This window comes from Impatiens glandulifera, chromosome 3, assembly GCF_907164915.1.
Source record: "Impatiens glandulifera chromosome 3, dImpGla2.1, whole genome shotgun sequence".
Taxonomy (NCBI): Eukaryota; Viridiplantae; Streptophyta; class Magnoliopsida; order Ericales; family Balsaminaceae; genus Impatiens; species Impatiens glandulifera.
The window spans coordinates 11,653,569-11,672,843 of NC_061864.1; the positions used below are offsets into that span (position 1 = coordinate 11,653,569).

At 35.8% G+C, this 19,275-nt stretch overlaps 4 protein-coding genes and 1 long non-coding RNA gene across 6 annotated transcripts; 4 read left to right on the forward strand and 1 right to left on the reverse strand.

The window, feature by feature from the left end:
* Nucleotides 1–6,597: 6,597 nt before the first annotated feature.
* LOC124932528 lies at nt 6,598–8,879 on the reverse strand. The gene is made up of 2 exons (XR_007098750.1): nt 8,748–8,879; nt 6,598–7,248 (listed from the first exon to the last, which is right to left on the reverse strand). It is a non-coding gene; the product is annotated as an uncharacterized LOC124932528 (long non-coding RNA).
* LOC124932527 (BTB/POZ domain-containing protein At1g03010-like) lies at nt 7,172–10,495 on the forward strand. Of its 2 annotated transcripts, none has more exons than XM_047473176.1 (4): nt 7,172–7,316; nt 8,329–8,395; nt 8,496–9,698; nt 9,805–10,495. In XM_047473176.1, the coding sequence occupies exons 1-4, from the start codon at nt 7,225–7,227 to the stop codon at nt 10,339–10,341; spliced, it is 1,899 nt and encodes a 632-aa protein (XP_047329132.1). In that variant the 5' UTR covers nt 7,172–7,224; the 3' UTR covers nt 10,342–10,495. The 2 variants fall into 2 exon arrangements, with proteins under 2 accessions (XP_047329132.1, XP_047329133.1); XM_047473177.1 differs by lacking the exon at nt 7,172–7,316 and adding an exon at nt 8,155–8,221.
* An 848-nt stretch (nt 10,496–11,343) lies between these two features.
* On the forward strand, nt 11,344–12,137 carry LOC124929567. Its single transcript, XM_047469962.1, has 2 exons — nt 11,344–11,490; nt 11,832–12,137. The coding sequence occupies exons 1-2, from the start codon at nt 11,435–11,437 to the stop codon at nt 12,022–12,024; spliced, it is 249 nt and encodes an 82-aa protein (XP_047325918.1). The 5' UTR covers nt 11,344–11,434; the 3' UTR covers nt 12,025–12,137.
* A 133-nt stretch (nt 12,138–12,270) lies between these two features.
* On the forward strand, nt 12,271–15,144 carry LOC124929565 (glutaredoxin-C11-like). The gene has a single exon (XM_047469959.1). The coding sequence runs from the start codon at nt 14,587–14,589 to the stop codon at nt 14,890–14,892; it is 306 nt and encodes a 101-aa protein (XP_047325915.1). The 5' UTR covers nt 12,271–14,586; the 3' UTR covers nt 14,893–15,144.
* A 2,211-nt stretch (nt 15,145–17,355) lies between these two features.
* Nucleotides 17,356–17,941, forward strand: LOC124929566 (glutaredoxin-C13-like). Its single transcript, XM_047469960.1, has one exon. The coding sequence runs from the start codon at nt 17,430–17,432 to the stop codon at nt 17,724–17,726; it is 297 nt and encodes a 98-aa protein (XP_047325916.1). The 5' UTR covers nt 17,356–17,429; the 3' UTR covers nt 17,727–17,941.
* The last annotated feature ends 1,334 nt before the right edge of the window (nt 17,942–19,275 follow it).

The following is a 19,275-nucleotide window of genomic DNA, read 5'->3' on the forward strand; positions in this document are numbered from 1 at the left end:
CACCAATAACAAATCGAAAGACAATAAAAGCAAAACATCACAATCAGAATCTACGGAAACAAGAAAATGCTATCATTGTGGAAAGGTTGGTCATCTTCGAAACCACTGCTATAGTTGGCTAAAAGATAACAAGAAAAAGCAAGTGAAGACTAAAGAATCAGCGAATTATGGTGATGGCTATGATAGTGGAGAGGTCTTAATGGCGTCAATGGAAGATACTAGGAGGGACTGGGTTCTTGATTCCGGTTGTACTTTCCACATGACGTACAGAAAAGATTGGATCTCTAATTTCCAGAAACTGAGTGGTTGCAAGGTGCTGATGGGAAATAGTAATGCATGTCAAGTAGAAGGTATTGGAGATGTCAGCATAAAAATGTTCGATGGTGTTGTAAGGGTTCTGAAACAAGTCAGGTTCGTGCCTCAGCTGTCACGAAACCTCGTCTCTCTCGGGATTCTTGATGACTTGGGATACACAAATCAGATAGTGTCGGGGAAGATGAAGATAATGAAGGAAAACAGGTTAATGATGCAAGGTATCAAGCAAGAAGGTTTGTATCAGCTGATTGGTGAAACTGTGTCGAGACAGTCTGCACTTATAGTTTCAGATGAAGACAGGAAGGCCACGATATGGCATTGGAGGCTCGGTCACATCAGTGAGAAGGGTTTGCAGATTCTCAGCGACAAGAATATATTAGGCTCAGATAGAGTCAATGGTCTAAACTTTTGCGAGCATTGCGTGTTAGGCAAGTAGCATCGGCAGAAATTTAAGACCGGGGTTCATAAGTCCAAGGGCGTGTTGGAGTATGTCCATTCAGACTTATGGGGTCCTGAGAAAACATCGACGCATGGAGGTAACTCGTATTTCTTGTCAATCGTAGATGATTATTCTCGTAAAGTATGAGTTTATCTATTGAAACACAAAAGTGATGCTTTTGAGAAGTTCAAAACATGGCAGACTTTGGTTGAGAATCTGACAGGTAGAAAATTAAAGATCCTAAGAACAGATAATGGGTTAGAGTTTTGCAACGAAGTGTTTGATAGTCATTGTCGTGAGCTAGGGGTTCAAAGACATAGAACAGTTCGATCCACACCCCAGCAAAACGGCGTTGCTGAGCGAATGAATCGGACTTTGTTAGATAAGTCTCGATGCATGCTTTTCGGGGCAGGTTTGTCCAAGTCTTTCTGGGGAGAAGCTGTAATGACAGCAGCATATTTGGTGAATCGATGTCCGTCGACAGCAATTGAGTTCAAAACTCCTGAAGAAATGTGGACAGGTAAACCTCCAGATTTGTCTCATCTTAGACAATTTGGATGTACAGCCTTCGCTCATCAAAAAGAAGGCAAATTAGAGCCAAGAAGTGTGAAGTGTGTGTTTCTTGGGTATCCTCAAGGAGTGAAAGGTTATAGGTTGTGGTTAAAACAGTCTGGTGGTTTTAAAACCATAAACAGCAGGGACGTAGTATTCAATGAAGAGGAGTTTGTGTGTCTCTCTCAGAATCAATCTAATCAAGGTGACTTGGGTAAAAGCGAGCAGGGGACTGGTCAAGTGGAGATTAATGCAGGGGATCATGGTCAGGTGGAGCCATTGATTTCAGATCAAAACACTGAAATGGTTGCTGATAATCAGGAGGAATTTACTGGTACAGATGTTGAACCTGTTGTGGCACAAGACGAGGAAATTACAGCTCAGTCGGAAGCTAGTTATCAACTCGCAAGGGACAGGGAAAGGAGGCAACCAAAACCCATCCAGAGGTATGGGTTCTCAGCTTATACCGATATGTTGGCATATGCGTTTATGACAGCAGTTGAGTTAGACAAAACTGAGCCGGAAGATTTCAAAGAGGCTTTAAGTTCTAGTGATAGATCCAAGTGGATGGAAGCTATGAAGGAAGAAATGAATTCACTTTATAAGAATTCAACTTGGGAGAATGTTCCAAGGCCTGTCAAACAATCTGTAATCAAGTGCAGGTGGATCTATAAGATCAAGGAAGGTATTTCGATTCAGGAGGGGGTCAAGTACAAAACAAGATTAGTTGCTAAAGGGTTCTCTCAAAAGGAAGGAGTGGACTATAATGAGATCTTCTCACCAGTTGTTAAGTACAAAACAATTCGGATAATGCTCTCGCTGGTAACTCAGTTCGATCTTGAGTTAAGACAGATGGATGTTAAGACTGCGTTTCTTCATGGAAATTTAGAGGAAACCATCTACATGGAGCAGCCAGAAGGGTTCAAAGTTCAGCAAGAAAAGAACATGGTGTGTTTGCTTAGGAAGTCGTTGTATGGACTCAAACAATCACCAAGGCAGTGGTATTTACGGTTTGATGCGTTTATTACTCAACAAGGCTTTATGAGGAGTAGCTATGATACTTGTTTATACTTTAGAGGGAAGAATATACTTGAAGCTGATTATCTTCTGCTATATGTAGATGATATGCTACTAATCAGCAAAGAAGCTTCAAGTGTGAAGAAGTTGAAAATTGTTCTAAGTTCTGAGTTCGATATGAAGGACTTAGGCAAAGCTGCTAAGATTCTTGGGATAAGGATTAAGAGAGACATGAAGAATGGTGTAATGACTCTCAGCCAGCAAGGGTATCTCAAGAAGGTGATTGACAAGTTCGAAATTCGAGGAGCCAAGCCAGCAAAGTTGCCGATCACGAATCAGTATCTGATGTCGTCTGTGAACTCGGCAAAAACCAGGTCAGATCAGACTTACATGGAAAAGATTCTGTATTCAAGTGCAGTTGGGTCTGTGATGTACTCAATGGTCTGTACCAGGCCAGACTTGGCACATGCGATTAGTGTCTTGAGCAGGTTTATGGCAAGTCCAGGCCGTGAACATTGGCTTGCAATGAAGTGGTTACTAAGATACATAGCCTCGACTACTAATGTGGGGATATGTTACAAGAAAAGAAGTGGAGCAGATGTTAGTGTAATTGGTTACGTGGACTCAGACTATGCAGGAGATAAAGACTCAAGGAAATCAACTTCGGCTTTCTATTTTTTGGTGAACGGTAACTGTATCAGTTGGAAGAGCCAGTTGCAATCAGTAGTGGCCTTATCAACAACAGAAGCCGAATATATCGCAGCAACTGAAGCTGTAAAGGAAGCAATGTGGATTCAGGGTCTGCTGCAAGAACTGAAGGTGTTCGAAGGACCTGCGACGGTGTTCACAGATAGCCAAAGTGCACTACACTTGTGCAAGAATCCCGTGTTCCATGACAGAACAAAACACGTGGATATCAAGCACCGTTTCATTCGAGAAAAGATAGCAAAAGGGGTGGTTTCAATCAACAAGGTTGGAACAGAAGATAACCCGGCTGATGTTGGAACCAAGGTACTACCTCTAAGTAAATTCAGACATTGTTTGGATTTGCTTAGAGTTCAAGAGATTTAGTGCAATGAAGGCTTCGAGCAATGAAGTGATGAACATATTCGATTTCACTAGAACAAGAGAAGGACCCTTCAACTCAAGGTGGAGATTGTTGAAATTGAGTTGATGGGTCAGGCCCAAATTTAATAGGCCCAACTAACTAAAGTGTCAAAGGCTTAAGTTTGTTAAGTTAGTTAGGACAAGTTGTTTATATATATATATATATGAGTAATTCACACAAGAGTGTAAGAAATTTTAGAGGTGTGAGTGATATATATAAAGAACGAGGTGTAACTGAAACATTTAATTGTGATAGTGGAATCGAGTTCGTAACAGAGCTCGACGGAGACGTAGACCATCTTTTTTGGGTCGAACTCCGATATCAAATCTTGTGTTGTTTTATTGGTTTCTTGCTGCTATATTTCTTAAGTTCTTTGATTGATTAGGAGGGAAATTCCCTACAATCTCTATATCTTCTTTATCGTGTGTTTAGATTAGATCTTTTTTCAACATGTTGTTCTTATTGTTACGAAGACGGTCAAATTTATTTCATTCTAGATGCTAACTAAATATGTGTATCTAAAAATACAAAAGAGAGATGCATACATTGATGATTATAGCTCCACTAATGATGAGAGATCATATGTTTTAGCATAAGAGAACCAATATTTTTCTTTTCAGTTTATATCCAATCATAATAATCAACAAAATCATAATTCCTAGAGCACAACATTGAATACAAATATCTCATATTGTTTTCCTTAATCAGGAAACCATGTCATCTTCCATTTCAAATATCTGAAACCATGACAAGAAACATTAATATCCCAACTTGACAAGGAATAAGTGTGCACCTTGGTGCCAAGGATCGAGCCAAAAGTAAGTATCAACCACATACCATATCTTGTAACTAACCATGCTCCTAGTAGAAGGTCCAGTCCTTAGAATCTTCTTAAGTGATGTCTAAGAAATGTTGATTTTGTGAGTGAAGGAACAAAAGATGTTACCCTATGAAGTTTAAATTGATCCATTTAACCCATTACGAGTCATGGTTTCTAGAGACGAACCAAATGTGCTTCATAAGTAGGATTTGTTTGTTCTATTTGGAAGAAAAATTATCTTGTTCCATTATGTGTTATTTATGAGCCCAAGTTAACCTTCTTTCTTTGTCAGCATACTACTTTCCTTCTTTCCTCCACTTTCAGCATTGCATATAATGATGAACTGTGAAGCATGCATTTACCACTATGATGAACTTCAACAATCCACTTAGTTGTGATCCAATTCATTCGATTTTTGGCGTAAAGTGAAAATATGTAAACAAAAACCTTTAGATATGTGGAGCTGAATGACTGCTTTGGTCGACAATGTTTGCCCTCCGATGTGTGCTTTTTCGGTCTCCTCTCGAGACATATTTAATTTGGATATTTTGTGTTAATCTATTATTAGCCTTCCATATTAAGGCTCCCTTAATGCAGAGGGTTGATTGACCCAGACTCAGAAAAAAAAAAACAAAAGATAACATTAGAAGTTTCTTTGTGAAACCCATCCAGATCAAGCATAAACTAACGTGTTTTCAAACAATAAATTTAAGTAATCAATTTATGAAATAAGCTCAACGACCCTTAATTTATTCAAAATCCTAAATAAAGATAGATTGCATTTAAAAATAATTTATGTTGTAGATGCGGCTGCTTTAAGTTTAAAACTGTCACATGGATTCTGATTTCTGATACTCATTTGGTAGATAAAGAATTAATCTGAGTCAATTTCCAAATGAACTTTTTACCTTTTTTTTCACATTGTTCTTCAGAAATTGGAAAGTTACCAGTACAATTGATTGGCGTGATTTATTGACCCGTAAACAGTTTTCAATCTGGTACCTTAATTAGTAAAAAAGGGGAAGAAATATAAAAGGATTCATAAAAGTGAAATGGAAATATAAAAGGATTCATAAAAGTGCAATGGGTAATAAAAAGGATCATAAAAGTGGAAGATGGGGTAAAAAGGATAATGATTGCCTCCCCATAGGGCATAGATGTTAATTTAAGGCCATTCATGATTAAGCCCACATTAATTAGTAAAGCAAAAGTATTATCTAATTCATTTGATCATACCAAATTATTATCTGCTGCTGTTGCTGTCCAAGATTGTACTTAATAATAAAATTAGGTTGTGGTCCAATTCTATTCTATGAATAGCAAGCCAGCCAGCAAACACAGGTACAATTATATATCATACCTCTTCGATCCTTCCCTATCTTGTTTGTTTTATGGTACCTGTAATAATATGCAAGTATATAGAATGAAATGTTTAGTTTAACAATTGTGGCAGTAAACAGTAAACAGTAAACACCCTTGGTAAATAAATCTCTTGCCTTATCATTAGCTCGGGTAGTCGCCGCTTCTGTGTTTTAGTCACCTTTCTTCAAACTCATCTAACCAAAACAAACAGGGAGAAGACAAATCAATTGCCAATTCCTTTAATTAAACTCAAGTTCAATTAGTTTGTTTTGTTTTAGAATAAGCTAGGCGTGCAAGTTAGTATGGCCCATTATTTGCCTAAAATATGCATTCATTAAAAAATATATATATATATATACCCCACCAACTTACTTTTTTTTTTCAAATAAGAATTTTGACATTGGATCCAAGCTAGCTAGTTATGATAAAGTGATAATGACACACCACCACCTAGAAGCCTAGGTTAATAATTAGATATATGATGCCTAAATGAATTAAATTAAATCTCCCCCCCTCATTCAGGGACATGGGTGGGAACACTACTCAAATGTTTCTTGACCCAATCAAACAAGCCACACAGCTAGCTTCATCATGAAACAGTTAACACTTTCTTTTTTATTTTTCAGCTATTTTTGTAACTATATATATATATATAGAGAGATATAATAATTAATTGCCACAATTAATTTAGATACATGATAGTAAGAACCCTAATGGATGTGTAAATTTATGATTTATTTCAAGAGCTTGTCATGAAATGAATCCAGATCTGTACTAAAAGAATCAAACCCTATAGAGGTTGATCCACTATACTCTACTATATATACACAATCTTATAAAGAAGCAAATAACATTCAAGTGAAAACTTTTTGCTATTCAAAATTTACTGCTCAATTAAAAAGTTTTAACTAGAAAACTTTCCATGTCTAGAGTGATCATATCATAAGGAAAAGAGGATGTGATTGAGAGAGGGACACAACACAGGGGAAAAAGGAAACAAGCCTGTTATTCAAACTGTGAGTACACAGGGACAGTTTTGGACGTGTAATTTCCTAGTCATTCTGTTAGTTAACATATGCATCTATCTCTATTTTAAACTAATAATACAAATATTTAGGCTATTTATTAATTAGCTGTGTTTAATTCCTTAGCAATGGTTAATCATGATAGCATGCAATTGCAGGCTATACAGCTCAGCTTCTTAATTGTCCCCCCAAACTTTAAGTTAGCTTTACACATAATTTTAGGGATTTTTATAAGGTAGACTTTTTGGGTTGCTTTGACGAGAGTCATCATGATTACAGACCCCTAAAGCATTGCAACATGACGGAATCCTGCAATCTCTCCCACAAAAACAAAAACATGTCATCTCACACTTTATATCATCAATCTATCCCCTCAGCCTCAGGGAGTTAAATTATGTATGAAAAGTTAGATTTCTGTTGAACCAGCCTGCCCATTAAATTTTAAGCTTTCTGCATTTTCCATTCCATGCACGTCTGTGTTTCCCCCACACTCAAAAAGAGGAGAGAGATAGAGAGAGAGTTGGGTTGCTTGAAACTCTCTCTCTCTGCGTGTGTGTGTGTGTGAAGATTTTGTGTTTTGAAGAAGATGGGTGTTGCCATAGTTGCTGACCTGAAGCCAAGCATTTCAGGAAAGAGATCGTTTAGACCAAGTTCAAGCACAAGGCATATCACTGAATGGTAAAAATATTCTATTCTAGCACTGTTTGCTGCAGTAAAATAGTAAATTTAGAATAAAGACACTAATCATGTGAAGAAGAATAAAATTGTATGGCCACCCATTGATGGAACACAAGTTCGTCTTTTTCTCCTTAAAAAGACATGGGCACGAGGCCAGATTCTGAATGTTCTCAAATTCAATCTACATCACAAACCTTCTTAACTGGCATCAGTACCTGTTGATGACTATTATTATGATGTTTCTTCCATTTTAAAGGCCACCTTAAGCACAGGTAGGAGAAATGTCATGTTTATTGGTGTTACATTTTTTTAATATGACAAAACTTGGGAGTCTTGCCTTTGAATCAGCAACCATAGGCATCTTTCTAATCTAGAACAAAGGGTCCCTTTGGCTTTGGGTCCCATTCTGTTTTTTTTTTTCCATTTTATTAACATATCTTAACAATTTTACTGCTTAAAATGGTAAAAAAAAAAAAAAGTGAATTCTACTACAATAAACCTACCTACTGTTGGTTTATAATAAAGAAAAACATGTCATATATATGCCGACTTAAGTGTTCTCCAAGCATGCAGTAATCAGTTTTTTAATGTGTTAGTTATGGCGTGAATATTATTCCAAATCAAGATGTTTTCATGTTAATCAGAACATTACTAATGGTAATCCATACAAATTGAGCTATATCATTCACTCCCAAACCCATAAGACTAGACTAACTATATGTCATTTCAGCACAAATAGTAGGTCAAGGAAAACTCAGCCTAATTTGAACACAGCTTCAGTAGACCCACTCAACTCTATTATTGTTCAGAATCTTTTTCCACAATTGGTTTCATTCATGTCAAATATTATTTAAAACTTGGGCTCACCAACATCCATGAATGACCAAGCACAAAGCAATGAGAATGTACAATTAACATTCTTTCTTCGCGTCATTTACCCTTTTTTCCTTTTGTTTGGCCTTAAATGATCCAGCTCAACTTCTTATATTTATGTTTTTGTTTGAATTTGCAGGCCGATATCGGATGTGTCTAGTGATCTCACCGTTGAAGTTGGGACAGCAAGTTTTGCACTTCACAAGGTATGAATCATTTTGTGGGGGGTTTTGTTTGGTTGTGCTAGAAATCTCACCAAAATCTTGTAAGCTGATTAATGGTTTCTTAAATGTTTTTGTCTTGCAGTTCCCTCTTGTTTCTAGAATTGGAAGGATAAGAAAACTCTTAATAGATGCTAAAGATTCGAAGATTTCAAGGATAAATCTTTCATCTGTTCCGGGAGGAGCACAGACATTCGAGATAGCAGCCAAGTTTTGCTATGGAATGAACCTTGAAATTACACAATCAAATGTTGCTAATCTACGTTGTGCAGCAAGTTTCCTAGAAATGACAGAAGAATATGCAGAAAAGAATCTAGAAGCTCGAACAGAAGCTTACCTGAAGGAGAATGTTCTTCCCAGCATATCAAACTCCATATCTGTTCTCCATTGTTGCGAATCTCTCCTGCCCATTGCTGAAGAGATCAACCTGGTTAATAGAATCATCAGTTCCATAGCCAATAATGCATGCAAAGAGCAACTCACCTCTGGATTGTCAAAACTGGAGCGTAATTTCTCTACCAAAACAGTGCCTATTGTGGAACCAGAAACACCGTCCGACTGGTGGGGGAAATCACTAACTGTTCTGAGCCTCGACTTCTTCCAACGAGTTATTTCAACAGTCAAAACAAAGGGCCTCAAGCAGGAGATGATTGGACGGATTTTGATCAATTATGCCCAAAATTCCCTCCAAGGGTTGGTTATTAGGGAACCCCAGTTGGGAAAAGGAGGTTTTTTCGAAATGGAGCAGCAAAAGAAACAAAGAACCATAATCGAAACCATAGTTAACTTACTCCCTACAATGTCAAGAAAAGGAACAATTCCAATTGCTTTTCTATCCAGCTTGTTGAAATCAGCAATCACTGCATCGGTGTCCACTGCTTGCCGGTCTGATCTAGAGAGAAGGATTGGGCTGCAGCTGGACCAGGCCATTCTTGAAGACATCCTCATTCCTGCAAATTCAAACGGAAACAATCACAGCTCAATATACGACATGGATTCAATTCAGAGGATTTTCTCCATGTTCTTGAATTTGGATGAGGACGATGACGATCATGATAACAACCGCTTGAGGGATGAAAGCGATATGATTTACGACTTTGACAGCCCAGGATCTCCCAAACAGAGATCAATCCTTAAGGTATCAAAGTTGATGGACAGCTATCTAACTGAAGTTGCTCTTGATTCCAACTTGACGCCATCGAAGTTCACAGCACTCGCTGAATTGCTTCCTGACCATGCTCGGGTAGTGGGTGATGGACTGTATCGTGCTGTAGATATCTTCCTTAAGGTAAATGATTCCCTAAATGAATTCAATCAAACTCAAAGACAACCGGAAAAGCATTCTCTTAGGCTTTGATGGCTTTTAACATCAATATTTATACTTCGGTTTGTAGGTCCATCCTAACATAAAAGACTCGGAGCGATACAGGCTATGCAAAACAATTGACAGCCAGAAACTATCTCAAGAGGCTTGCAGCCATGCTGCTCAGAACGAGAGGCTTCCAGTTCAGATGGCAGTCCAAGTTCTATACTTTGAGCAAATCAGGCTCCGGAATGCCATGAATGGGAGCAGCAGCCATAACCAGTTCTTCTTCGGGTCCACAAACGGGCAATTCCCTCAACGTTCAGGAAGTGGGGCAGGAAGTGGATGTATCTCACCAAAAGATAACTACGCATGTGTTAGGAGAGAGAATCGAGAACTGAAGCTGGAAGTTGCAAGGATGAGAATGAGACTAACAGATTTGGAAAAAGACCATGTCTCCATGAAACAGGAGCTGGTAAAGACACACCCAGCAAACAGATTATTCAAGTCATTCACAAAGAAGCTAAGCAAACTTAATGCCCTGTTTAGGCTAAGGCCCTTTGGCGGCAAAACCAATTCAGAATCAAGACTTATGTTACCAAAGCGAAGGCGTCATTCAGTGTCTTGACCATGGAGAAGAGATGCCACAAATCTCAATGAGCAAGAAAAGGAAGAGTGTATAGTTTTATGTTTTGTCATATGATTTGTGTTAAAAGAATGACTGACTGTGTGAAGGTATTGAAAGTTGGTTAATTAGTTTTTTTTTTCTTCTCTTTTCTGTATATTTCTACTCTCATTCCTTATGTGTCCTTCCTTAACCATAAATTGAAGCTTGAACCAGTTTATATCAAGTTGATATGCTAAGCATCATAAGACACCTGATACTGTAACTATGCCATTCTGATTTCAACAAATAAAACCAAATAGCACATCATATCTCATGGATTAATCTACAATACAATATGAGTTTATCCCTGAAAAAAATTACAACAGAAAAATGGACCAAATTCCCCCCAAACGACTCAAAACTAGGGCTTTGCTCCTTATAAGCTGCAGCCCCTCGTGCTTGTTGGGGTTAGATGCCTTGATCAACTCTATATGATCCTTTTGCATAAAGACTCTAAACTTCCAGACAAGGTAGAAATTCTTACTTCATAACTCTATTATTAGTATAGGCAGGACTGATAACTCTTGTTTGGCAATAAAATTGGTCTAACCCAGCAAAACACCCTATATGCAACCTATCAATGGTAATATTGACACTAGAGAGGAACATCCGCAAAAATAATTAAAAAATCAACCCATTCCAGTCTCAATTCATCGATCTCTATAAAAATGAAGCAGGTAACATGGAATGGGTACCTCACGAAGAACAGAGATTAGAATCTTTGGGTCTCTGATTAACAAATGTGATTCACACTATATAGAGAGAAAGAAAAGTGAGTAAAGTAAACCGAGAAAGATAGATTTTTTCTTCGTATTCAAATGGTGGAGAAATAGGCTTAGCTCCTTTCCTTGATCTGAACAATATTAAACTAACGGACCGACCGGACCCGGATCGAAATTTACCTACGACCCGAGAGATGACGTGGAGACCCGGTTTGCTGACGAAAGCTTCTGCGTTTGAGGCCCACCGCCAAACCACGAAATCGCGCGGTGGCCGCTTAAACAATGTAGCCCAAAATGTTAAATTTTTTTTGGCAGTTGTTTCAGAGAAGAAAATGGGTTCGTCTATGGAGAGACTCCGCAGATCCCTGCCCTTCTCTCGTTTGTTCAGGTGCACCTTTCTTTCACTATTATAATATCTATCTTCTTTCATATGTAAAGTGTTGTGCTACATTTGTTAATGAATTTTGTGTCTAGTAAAAGTTTGAGCTCCTAGTGTTTTTTCTGATAAACTTGTTGATTTAACTGAGAATGATAGTATTTGCGATCTTTTGTTTCTGACTTTAAAGGTTTACAGAGGTAATCTTAGTGGGTATATGCTGGATCGGGAAATAACCGATCTTACAGAGCGAACACCCAATATTGATTCTTCCCCCTTTACTTTTCTTTCTATGTTCATCGACTCCTTGTTTTTCAGAAACTCAACAGAACTAGTATGATGTGCATTTTCAGACAATTAGAGAATGAGGTGGAGACTGTTATAAACGTACTACAACCTGGACCATTGGGAATTGTTGAACACAAGTTCACTGAACAGGAGATACAGCAGGCAAAGATTACAGTTAAGAGAGCAGTGAAGAACTGGAATATGAATGCTAAACTTGAGGGGAATGGTGGCATCTTGGAAGGCTATATTCACAAATGATGGAATAGATTCAGAAGGGTTGTGTTGTATTTCACTTTATTTGAATTCATTGACATTCTACTAAGAAGTTAGAACTATGCATGTTTGAATAAATTACATCCAGTTTTCTATCATGGTGTATATAGATGAGAGTTCCCAGGGTAGCTGCTATTTTGGCTTCATTCTCACAAGCTGTATCACATACTTTATTAGAATACAATTTTTCTTGAACATCATAAAGATAACTACAGTAGAATCCAATTGTCTATCACCCTATTTGAAATTTACATGTGGTGCTATGAATAAGTTTTTATTCTACATAAAACTCTTAACAGGTGCAGGGGAAAAACTCCTCAATATCAGTTTTCAACATGTTACTACTTGTTATGTGAAGGATAACCAAGGATATTTTGCATCTTGTTGTTATCTGAAGATCGCTAGCTTACTTTGCTCTGTTAAGGTTTACAACATACCTAGTGTTTGTCTGTTTGATTTGTAGAGTTGCTGATTGCTATAAAGCTATGATCATGACCAAGAAATTCAAAAGTAAGACTTGTTTTGTTTCAGATGGGGTGGGGAAGTCATTGATCTGTAAAGATCAATGTCCTTAATGGAATTACATCAACTTGGCTCGTGAAGCTGTTGGCTTATTAAACAATAGTTTCTGTTTTGTCTGCTTGTTAAGGTCTCAAGTTCCTTTGTATATGTATAACTAATTTCATTTGGGAAAATTACTAATTTCTTGAATACTAGGGCAAGCTATGCTGACGTTTCTTATTATGTACCTTATTTTTATGTTTTTTGAGTTTGCACAAATCCAATTAACAGATTTCAAAATGAATTGATATGTTTATTAGCCAAAAAAGGATGACAACAGAACTCTGTTCTCGTTGGCTATCTTTCACAAGCAGTTGTTCACCTTCCTCTCTTTAACTACTATCAGGAAAGAGTGAAATTTTATGATCTTTATCATCTTCCCACCTTTGTCAAGAAATTTTATGATGGGTAATCTAATCTGCTACAAGGTAAAGAAGTCCATAGCTCAGAGGCGTCAGTGTATGGGTATTTTGTTGTCCTAATTTATTATCTTTCAATACCCACATGTAGATCTGTTTCAGTAATTGCTCTACGTTCATTCTAACACTAATAATTGCTCCTTATACTTTTTTAGTCAATGATAATCGGGGAGACAACAAATGATCGTTATGAAAATTGTAGTGTTTTTACTCTGATGAAGAAATGGAAGGGCGTTTCCATCCTTTATGTTAATTAAGGATATATCAGTTTTTTTAATATTTCTTTATTGAATGTAACAGATGATCAAGGGTCATGATAATTCACACATATTGAATTCTCTTTAAAATAACATAGCTATCTCTTTATGGGTATCCATGAGGAGGAGGTACAGGATTCTTGCATATCAAAAACACATCAGCTGACATCAGATTTGCATTTTTAGATTCCTTTAGAGTATTGCATTCTCTCCCATCCTTTTATCTCTTATATGCTATTAAGCTATTGAACTATTAATAGTATGACCTCTTTTCTTAAATATTCAATTTTATTAACCTGGGTCCTGATAAAAAAATTATTTGTAAACTGACACCAAAACAAAATGATTGTATTGTTGATGCTCATATTACAATTTAACTGCTTCTACTATAATAACATTCTAATCCTTATACTTTCACAAGACTAATCCATGATAAGTTTATGTGCATTCAGTGCTTTCATTTGTTCATGCACTTTCTCTAGATTCTTGTAATTATTTTCATTCTGACAGGTACTATCCATGTCAAGTGGAATAAAATAGATAAACTCTTTGTCTTGTTTTTCACCTCAATTAATTGCTATGGCAACTAAATTCATCAATCAGTGAAGGAGAAGGAACAAAATTGGAGAAAAGAAGAGAACATAGAATAATGTGTGTATCAAACTTTTTTCACCTTTAATTTGTTTTTCATATCGAGATTGTCTTGAGCTCTTCGATAGAGGAAAGGGACAAGATCTTTGATGTGATATCAATATTATGCAATAGACAAAGCCAAGAATATTGTCATGAGGTTGACTCTACAAGATTCTGATCAATCATGTGCACGTATCATGACTGGTGCATGCATGTTTAGCTTACTCTTTCCAAATTAATATTAATATTTCTTTCCGAAAGTTGTCTTCTAGGCTGATGTGTTTACACAAGATTAGAAGAGAATATATCCTTCCTAGCACCTATCCACACTCTTAATTATATTAGTTATAAAGTCAAGACTGTTCAGGTGTACGGAAACAACAGCAAATATGGATAATTGATTGTAGACTACGCGCCTACTTGTTTAAAACATGATGAGTCACCATAAAGCAAATCATTAGGCCAGTTTTTCTTATCCAAAGAAATATCTTTATGAGGTTCACTTTTTCTGGTTTTCATTCAAACAAATCCATCCCACACTTCTTCCAACTGCACCTATAAATATGGGGTGATGAAAGGCTAGAGTCACCAAAGACAGACCAACACAATATTTTACTTTGTGCTTTTATTACTTGTATTAATTTTCAAGTAGTTATTGTAATCTATAAGCTTATAGCATGGATAAGATTAAAGAGTTGGCATCAAGGAAGGCTGCAGTGATCATTACCAAGAGCTCTTGTTTTATGTGCTATAGTATTAAGACACTGTTTTATGAAATGGGTGCAAGTCCTGAAATCTATGAACTTGACAAAGAGGAAGGTGGGAGGGAAATAGAACGAGCCCTAAGGATGCTAGGATGTACCTCTGTCCCAGCTGTGTTTATTGGTGGTAAATTTATTGGGTCAGCTAAGGATGTCATCTCTCACCATGTTGACACCTCTCTCAAGCAAATGCTTATTGATGCCAAAGCTATTTGGTTCTAGTTGTAGTTAAACCTTTTGGTTCACTTGTAATTAGATTCCATCTAGGTTAGCATGAAACAATATCCGGTACCATGTTAAAATAACACGGTATCAAACGGGTTGTTCTTTCTTCCAAGTTTAGTGACTGGGTTTGTTGAAGAGGTCATTTTGGGGAAGGACAACCATGTAATAACTGTTTTTTTCTTTCTTGTACCATGTATTTTGGAAACTGAAAAGTAAAAAGGGAAATACAAAAATGTATATCTTTTTTTACATGTTTTGCCATCTTACAAATTTTCTGTTCATTTTATTTGTCTTTGGTGAATTGGGAAAAAAAAAGGGATTTTCTAGCTTTTTCTGTTTTCGTTTTTACTCATCCTGCGTTTCAACAGAAAAGAGTTGATGTATTTTGAAGTTCTTTGTAGTGTTAATTTTCTTAAGAATTTACTATATGAAAAATACCTCCCTTACTTTTTTATTGAAAAATACTTAGAATTAACTCTATTGAACACCCCTGCAGCAAGCTAAACTCAGGAGGCAAGGCGAAGAAAGAAAAGAAAAATATGATTTCCTTTGGAGAGAAAGATAACTGCTTGATTTATAATACATTAGGTGCCAAATGAGTCAGTTTGTAAAGTGCATATAATTAATTTCCATTTGAAATATCTCCTTGACTAGAAAAACCTCAATTTGTGTAACTTTCTTGTTGTCAGGCTTGAGTTCTCAACAAGTGAATATAGTCCAGAACTCCATTTGGTTTCATCCTAGTCATGGATAATTCACCAGATATCGGGTCCCTAAGCAGTGAAGATATACTACTGTCTAGTTACAATGGAATGCTACATCTGGATCATTGTGTAATTGCCACTACTTATCAGTATTTTACCAGAAGAAAGGTTTTTTGTTTTTCCTACGTTCACTTGCTACAGCCACATGTTATTGAATATTAAAGGAACAAAAGGTGACCATCATGCATGTCATGGAAAGCTGTTCCAATTGCTGAGTAGACTTATCGGGGCTATGATAATAACGGAAAGGAGATGCGAGAAACTTCTTGTTTCTTCGACCCAATTATTCCTCCATATAAAAAGAGAAGCAGTTTTTGGTCCACAAGGGTTCCCATGAAGCCACTATGAGGTAAGTAGGACATTATTGTTTATGTAGAATTTGGCTATAAGGGGATAGGTCCTACTTATTATATGTGATATGAAATAACAGCTTATTCCAATCTCCAATGATGTCTTGATTCTTCAAGTTGCATCATAATTATTGATTGGTTTGTTGAAATTATGATTTAGCTTGTGAAATTTGAAAACAATTATTTCATCTTTATATTTAATATATGTATATATATTATATGGCTACTCAAATTCAAATCTTATTCATGGATGGCTTTAACATGCAACATATGCATAAGGATAGGAATGTGATAGGTTCATTGACAATAGGTATCAATGACATGGTGTTACATATTCTTATGGGAAAAATGGCATAAAAAAATCTTTCTCAAAAGGGGTAAATATAAAACGACAAATATACCCATGAACTTCATTGTATTAATTGCAAAATTGCCCAATTTCATTAACAGAAAGAAGGAAGAAGAGAAATTGTAATAGTTGGGCAATGTTTAACAAGGAAGAAGGGTATATTTGTCCATTTTTTAGAAAGCTCGTGTATAAACTAAAAGTACCCTTTTGTGGATTTTATAATTGGGGAAGATTGTTTCCAATATGTTTTATGGTTATAGATTTCATCTTGAAGTTTAGACACATGCAAATTCTTGATTCATGTATTCAATAAAAGATTATATCTTTTATATTTTTGAAAATGTAAAATTTTGCAATGGGCCTGCAATAGCATCTTCTATCATAACTGTTTTTACAATTCAGATCAGAGCTGTCATATATATATATATATATATATATATATATATATATATATATATATATATATATATATATATTATATATAATGCCTCCTATGCTCAGTCATGGGAAGGAATATAGTAAAGTTTGTGGGGCTCAGCAAGAGAGATAATGAAAATCACCGAAAGCATTACAACTTTGGGATCTCTCTTGCACAGAATATTTATGTTGGTGATCAGAGAATCCATCTGTCAATCTCACCTTTGGCAGAGTTTTCTTGAAGACTCACAAAATAACAATAAACCCTGACAATTGAACGAACAGAACAAATGGTGCCACCCTACACTCTGTGCTTACGCGTGTTCCCTGGACTGTGTTGGACCATCGGATCTCTTTGTTGGTCAAGCTATGAAGAAGATTATGAGAGGATTGAATGAATGCAGTCCGTAGATCAAAGGTGTTGAGAGATCTGTCTGGAATACTTATCTTGGAATTTGTTCAGTGTTTTGTGGAACAAACTCACCCGTCATGCAAAAGTGGCATCTAAATAAAGTTCAGCCAGTTTTATAAATAGAGTAGGAAAACGCAAGCTGATTTTCAAATAACAATTGACTTGTTATTTTTTCCTTAAGCAGAGTCCTCCTTATCATCATCATCATCATCCTCCTCCCCAATCCCCTTGGACTAAGCTTGATGGAAAAGATAAAGAGTCTGGCATCAGAAAAAGGGGTGGTGATCTTCAGTAAGAGTAGCTGTTGTATGTGTTATTCAGTTGCTGTCCTGTTTAATGACCTTGGAGTGAGGCCTGCAGTCCACGAGATAGACCATGACCCTGAAGGAAGGGAGATGGAGAGGGCCCTGGTGAAGCTCGGTTGCAGTGGGGCCGTGCCAGCAGTTTTCATAGACGGAAAGTTTGTGGGCTCGACTCAGGAAATCTTGTCCCTTCATCTCAGTGGCTCTCTCATGCCACTATTGAAGCTATATGTTTGAATTTTAACTAGCAAATAATTATTAGGGGACTGAGAATAAGCTTTATATATATCTATATATGTATGTATTATCAGACTCTCCACTTCTTCTTATGCTTAGTGTTTATTACCACCATCACCACCCTGATTAAGACAAAAGAATCTGTGTCTTATTATTGCCTATGTGTTAATGAAATCAGGTTTATTATATAATATACTATGGTTGGTTACCTTGTACTTGTGTATTTTTCTTCCTTTTTTTTCAATTTGTTTTCAGCTTTATTGTATACTTATTTTACCCATATCGGAATTGCTTAGGGAACTACTCATTTATCCGATATCCACGCGTAGTATGTTGTATTGTATTATGTTGAGTGGTTGTCTCTTTTACTCTATTTGGTATTTATGTGTATGTTGTTACAAAATAGATTCATACTTTGAGGATCTTGATTTTAATTATTGTTAAATATCTTGTATATGTTATTTTTAGATTCAATCTAATCTAGGCTTAGTCAAAATTTAAATATATTTAAGTATCAACTAATATTGTAATATTCTTATTCAGTAGTTATTCTAATCAACTATGTATATGGAGAAATAAACTTACTCAAAATAAGAAATTTAATTAATTTGTTTGGGACAACATTGTAATAGTGTTCTTTCTTCATCAACAAATGGAGATTTTTGAATGTAAAAGAGTCGGGCAGGGATAGTGGCTACCTTTGAAGAAAGTTGAATAAAAAGTGTTACAAATTATTCTGCATTCATGGATTCCTCCTCTCCTTTTATTATTCCATGTATAGACAGAGAGAGAGGTATCATATTCCTCTCCTTTTATTTCTTTATATAATATACGTGAAGATATATTTATTTTTATAAAAAGAAAATAAACTTTCAATAGATATTTTTTTTTGGTTGTGGTTGTTTCAATTAAAGTATATCATTTCTCTCTTCACCTTTTATATTTGAGTTTGTGTTCATTCAGTTTTGCATATTGTTTAGCGGTTAACTCGTTATTTATATTTGAGTTGATGTTATATTTTATTCGATGCAACATTCTATGTAACTTAATTATATTGGTTAGGGTGTTCATCGATTCGATTTTCGGGTTATTCAAGTTCTTTAGTTCGGGTTCTTCAATTCATTTTAGTCAATTTAAAAATCGAACCAAATTCAAATCAATTTTAATAAATTCGAACCGAATTCTAATTTAATTTTCGCTTTTTAATATATTATATAATATAATAAAATATATAATTAAAATAAATAATAATAATAAATTAATTTTTAATTTGGTTTTCGAGTTGAAACTCAATTAAAAAACAAACTAAAAATTGTATTTAAATTCGAATTGGTTTAAATTTTGATTCGAAAACTGAAAATAAAATTCGAACTTGGTGAATATAATTTTAATTGAATATTCGGTTTAAACTAAATATTGAACAATACCTTAGTATTTGTCCGTAAAATTTTCGTGGTGTACTACTATAGTCTATATACGTGTTTTTTTATTATATACACTATTTTTTCTTAGTTATAAAAGGATAATAATTTTATATTTGAAGTTTTTT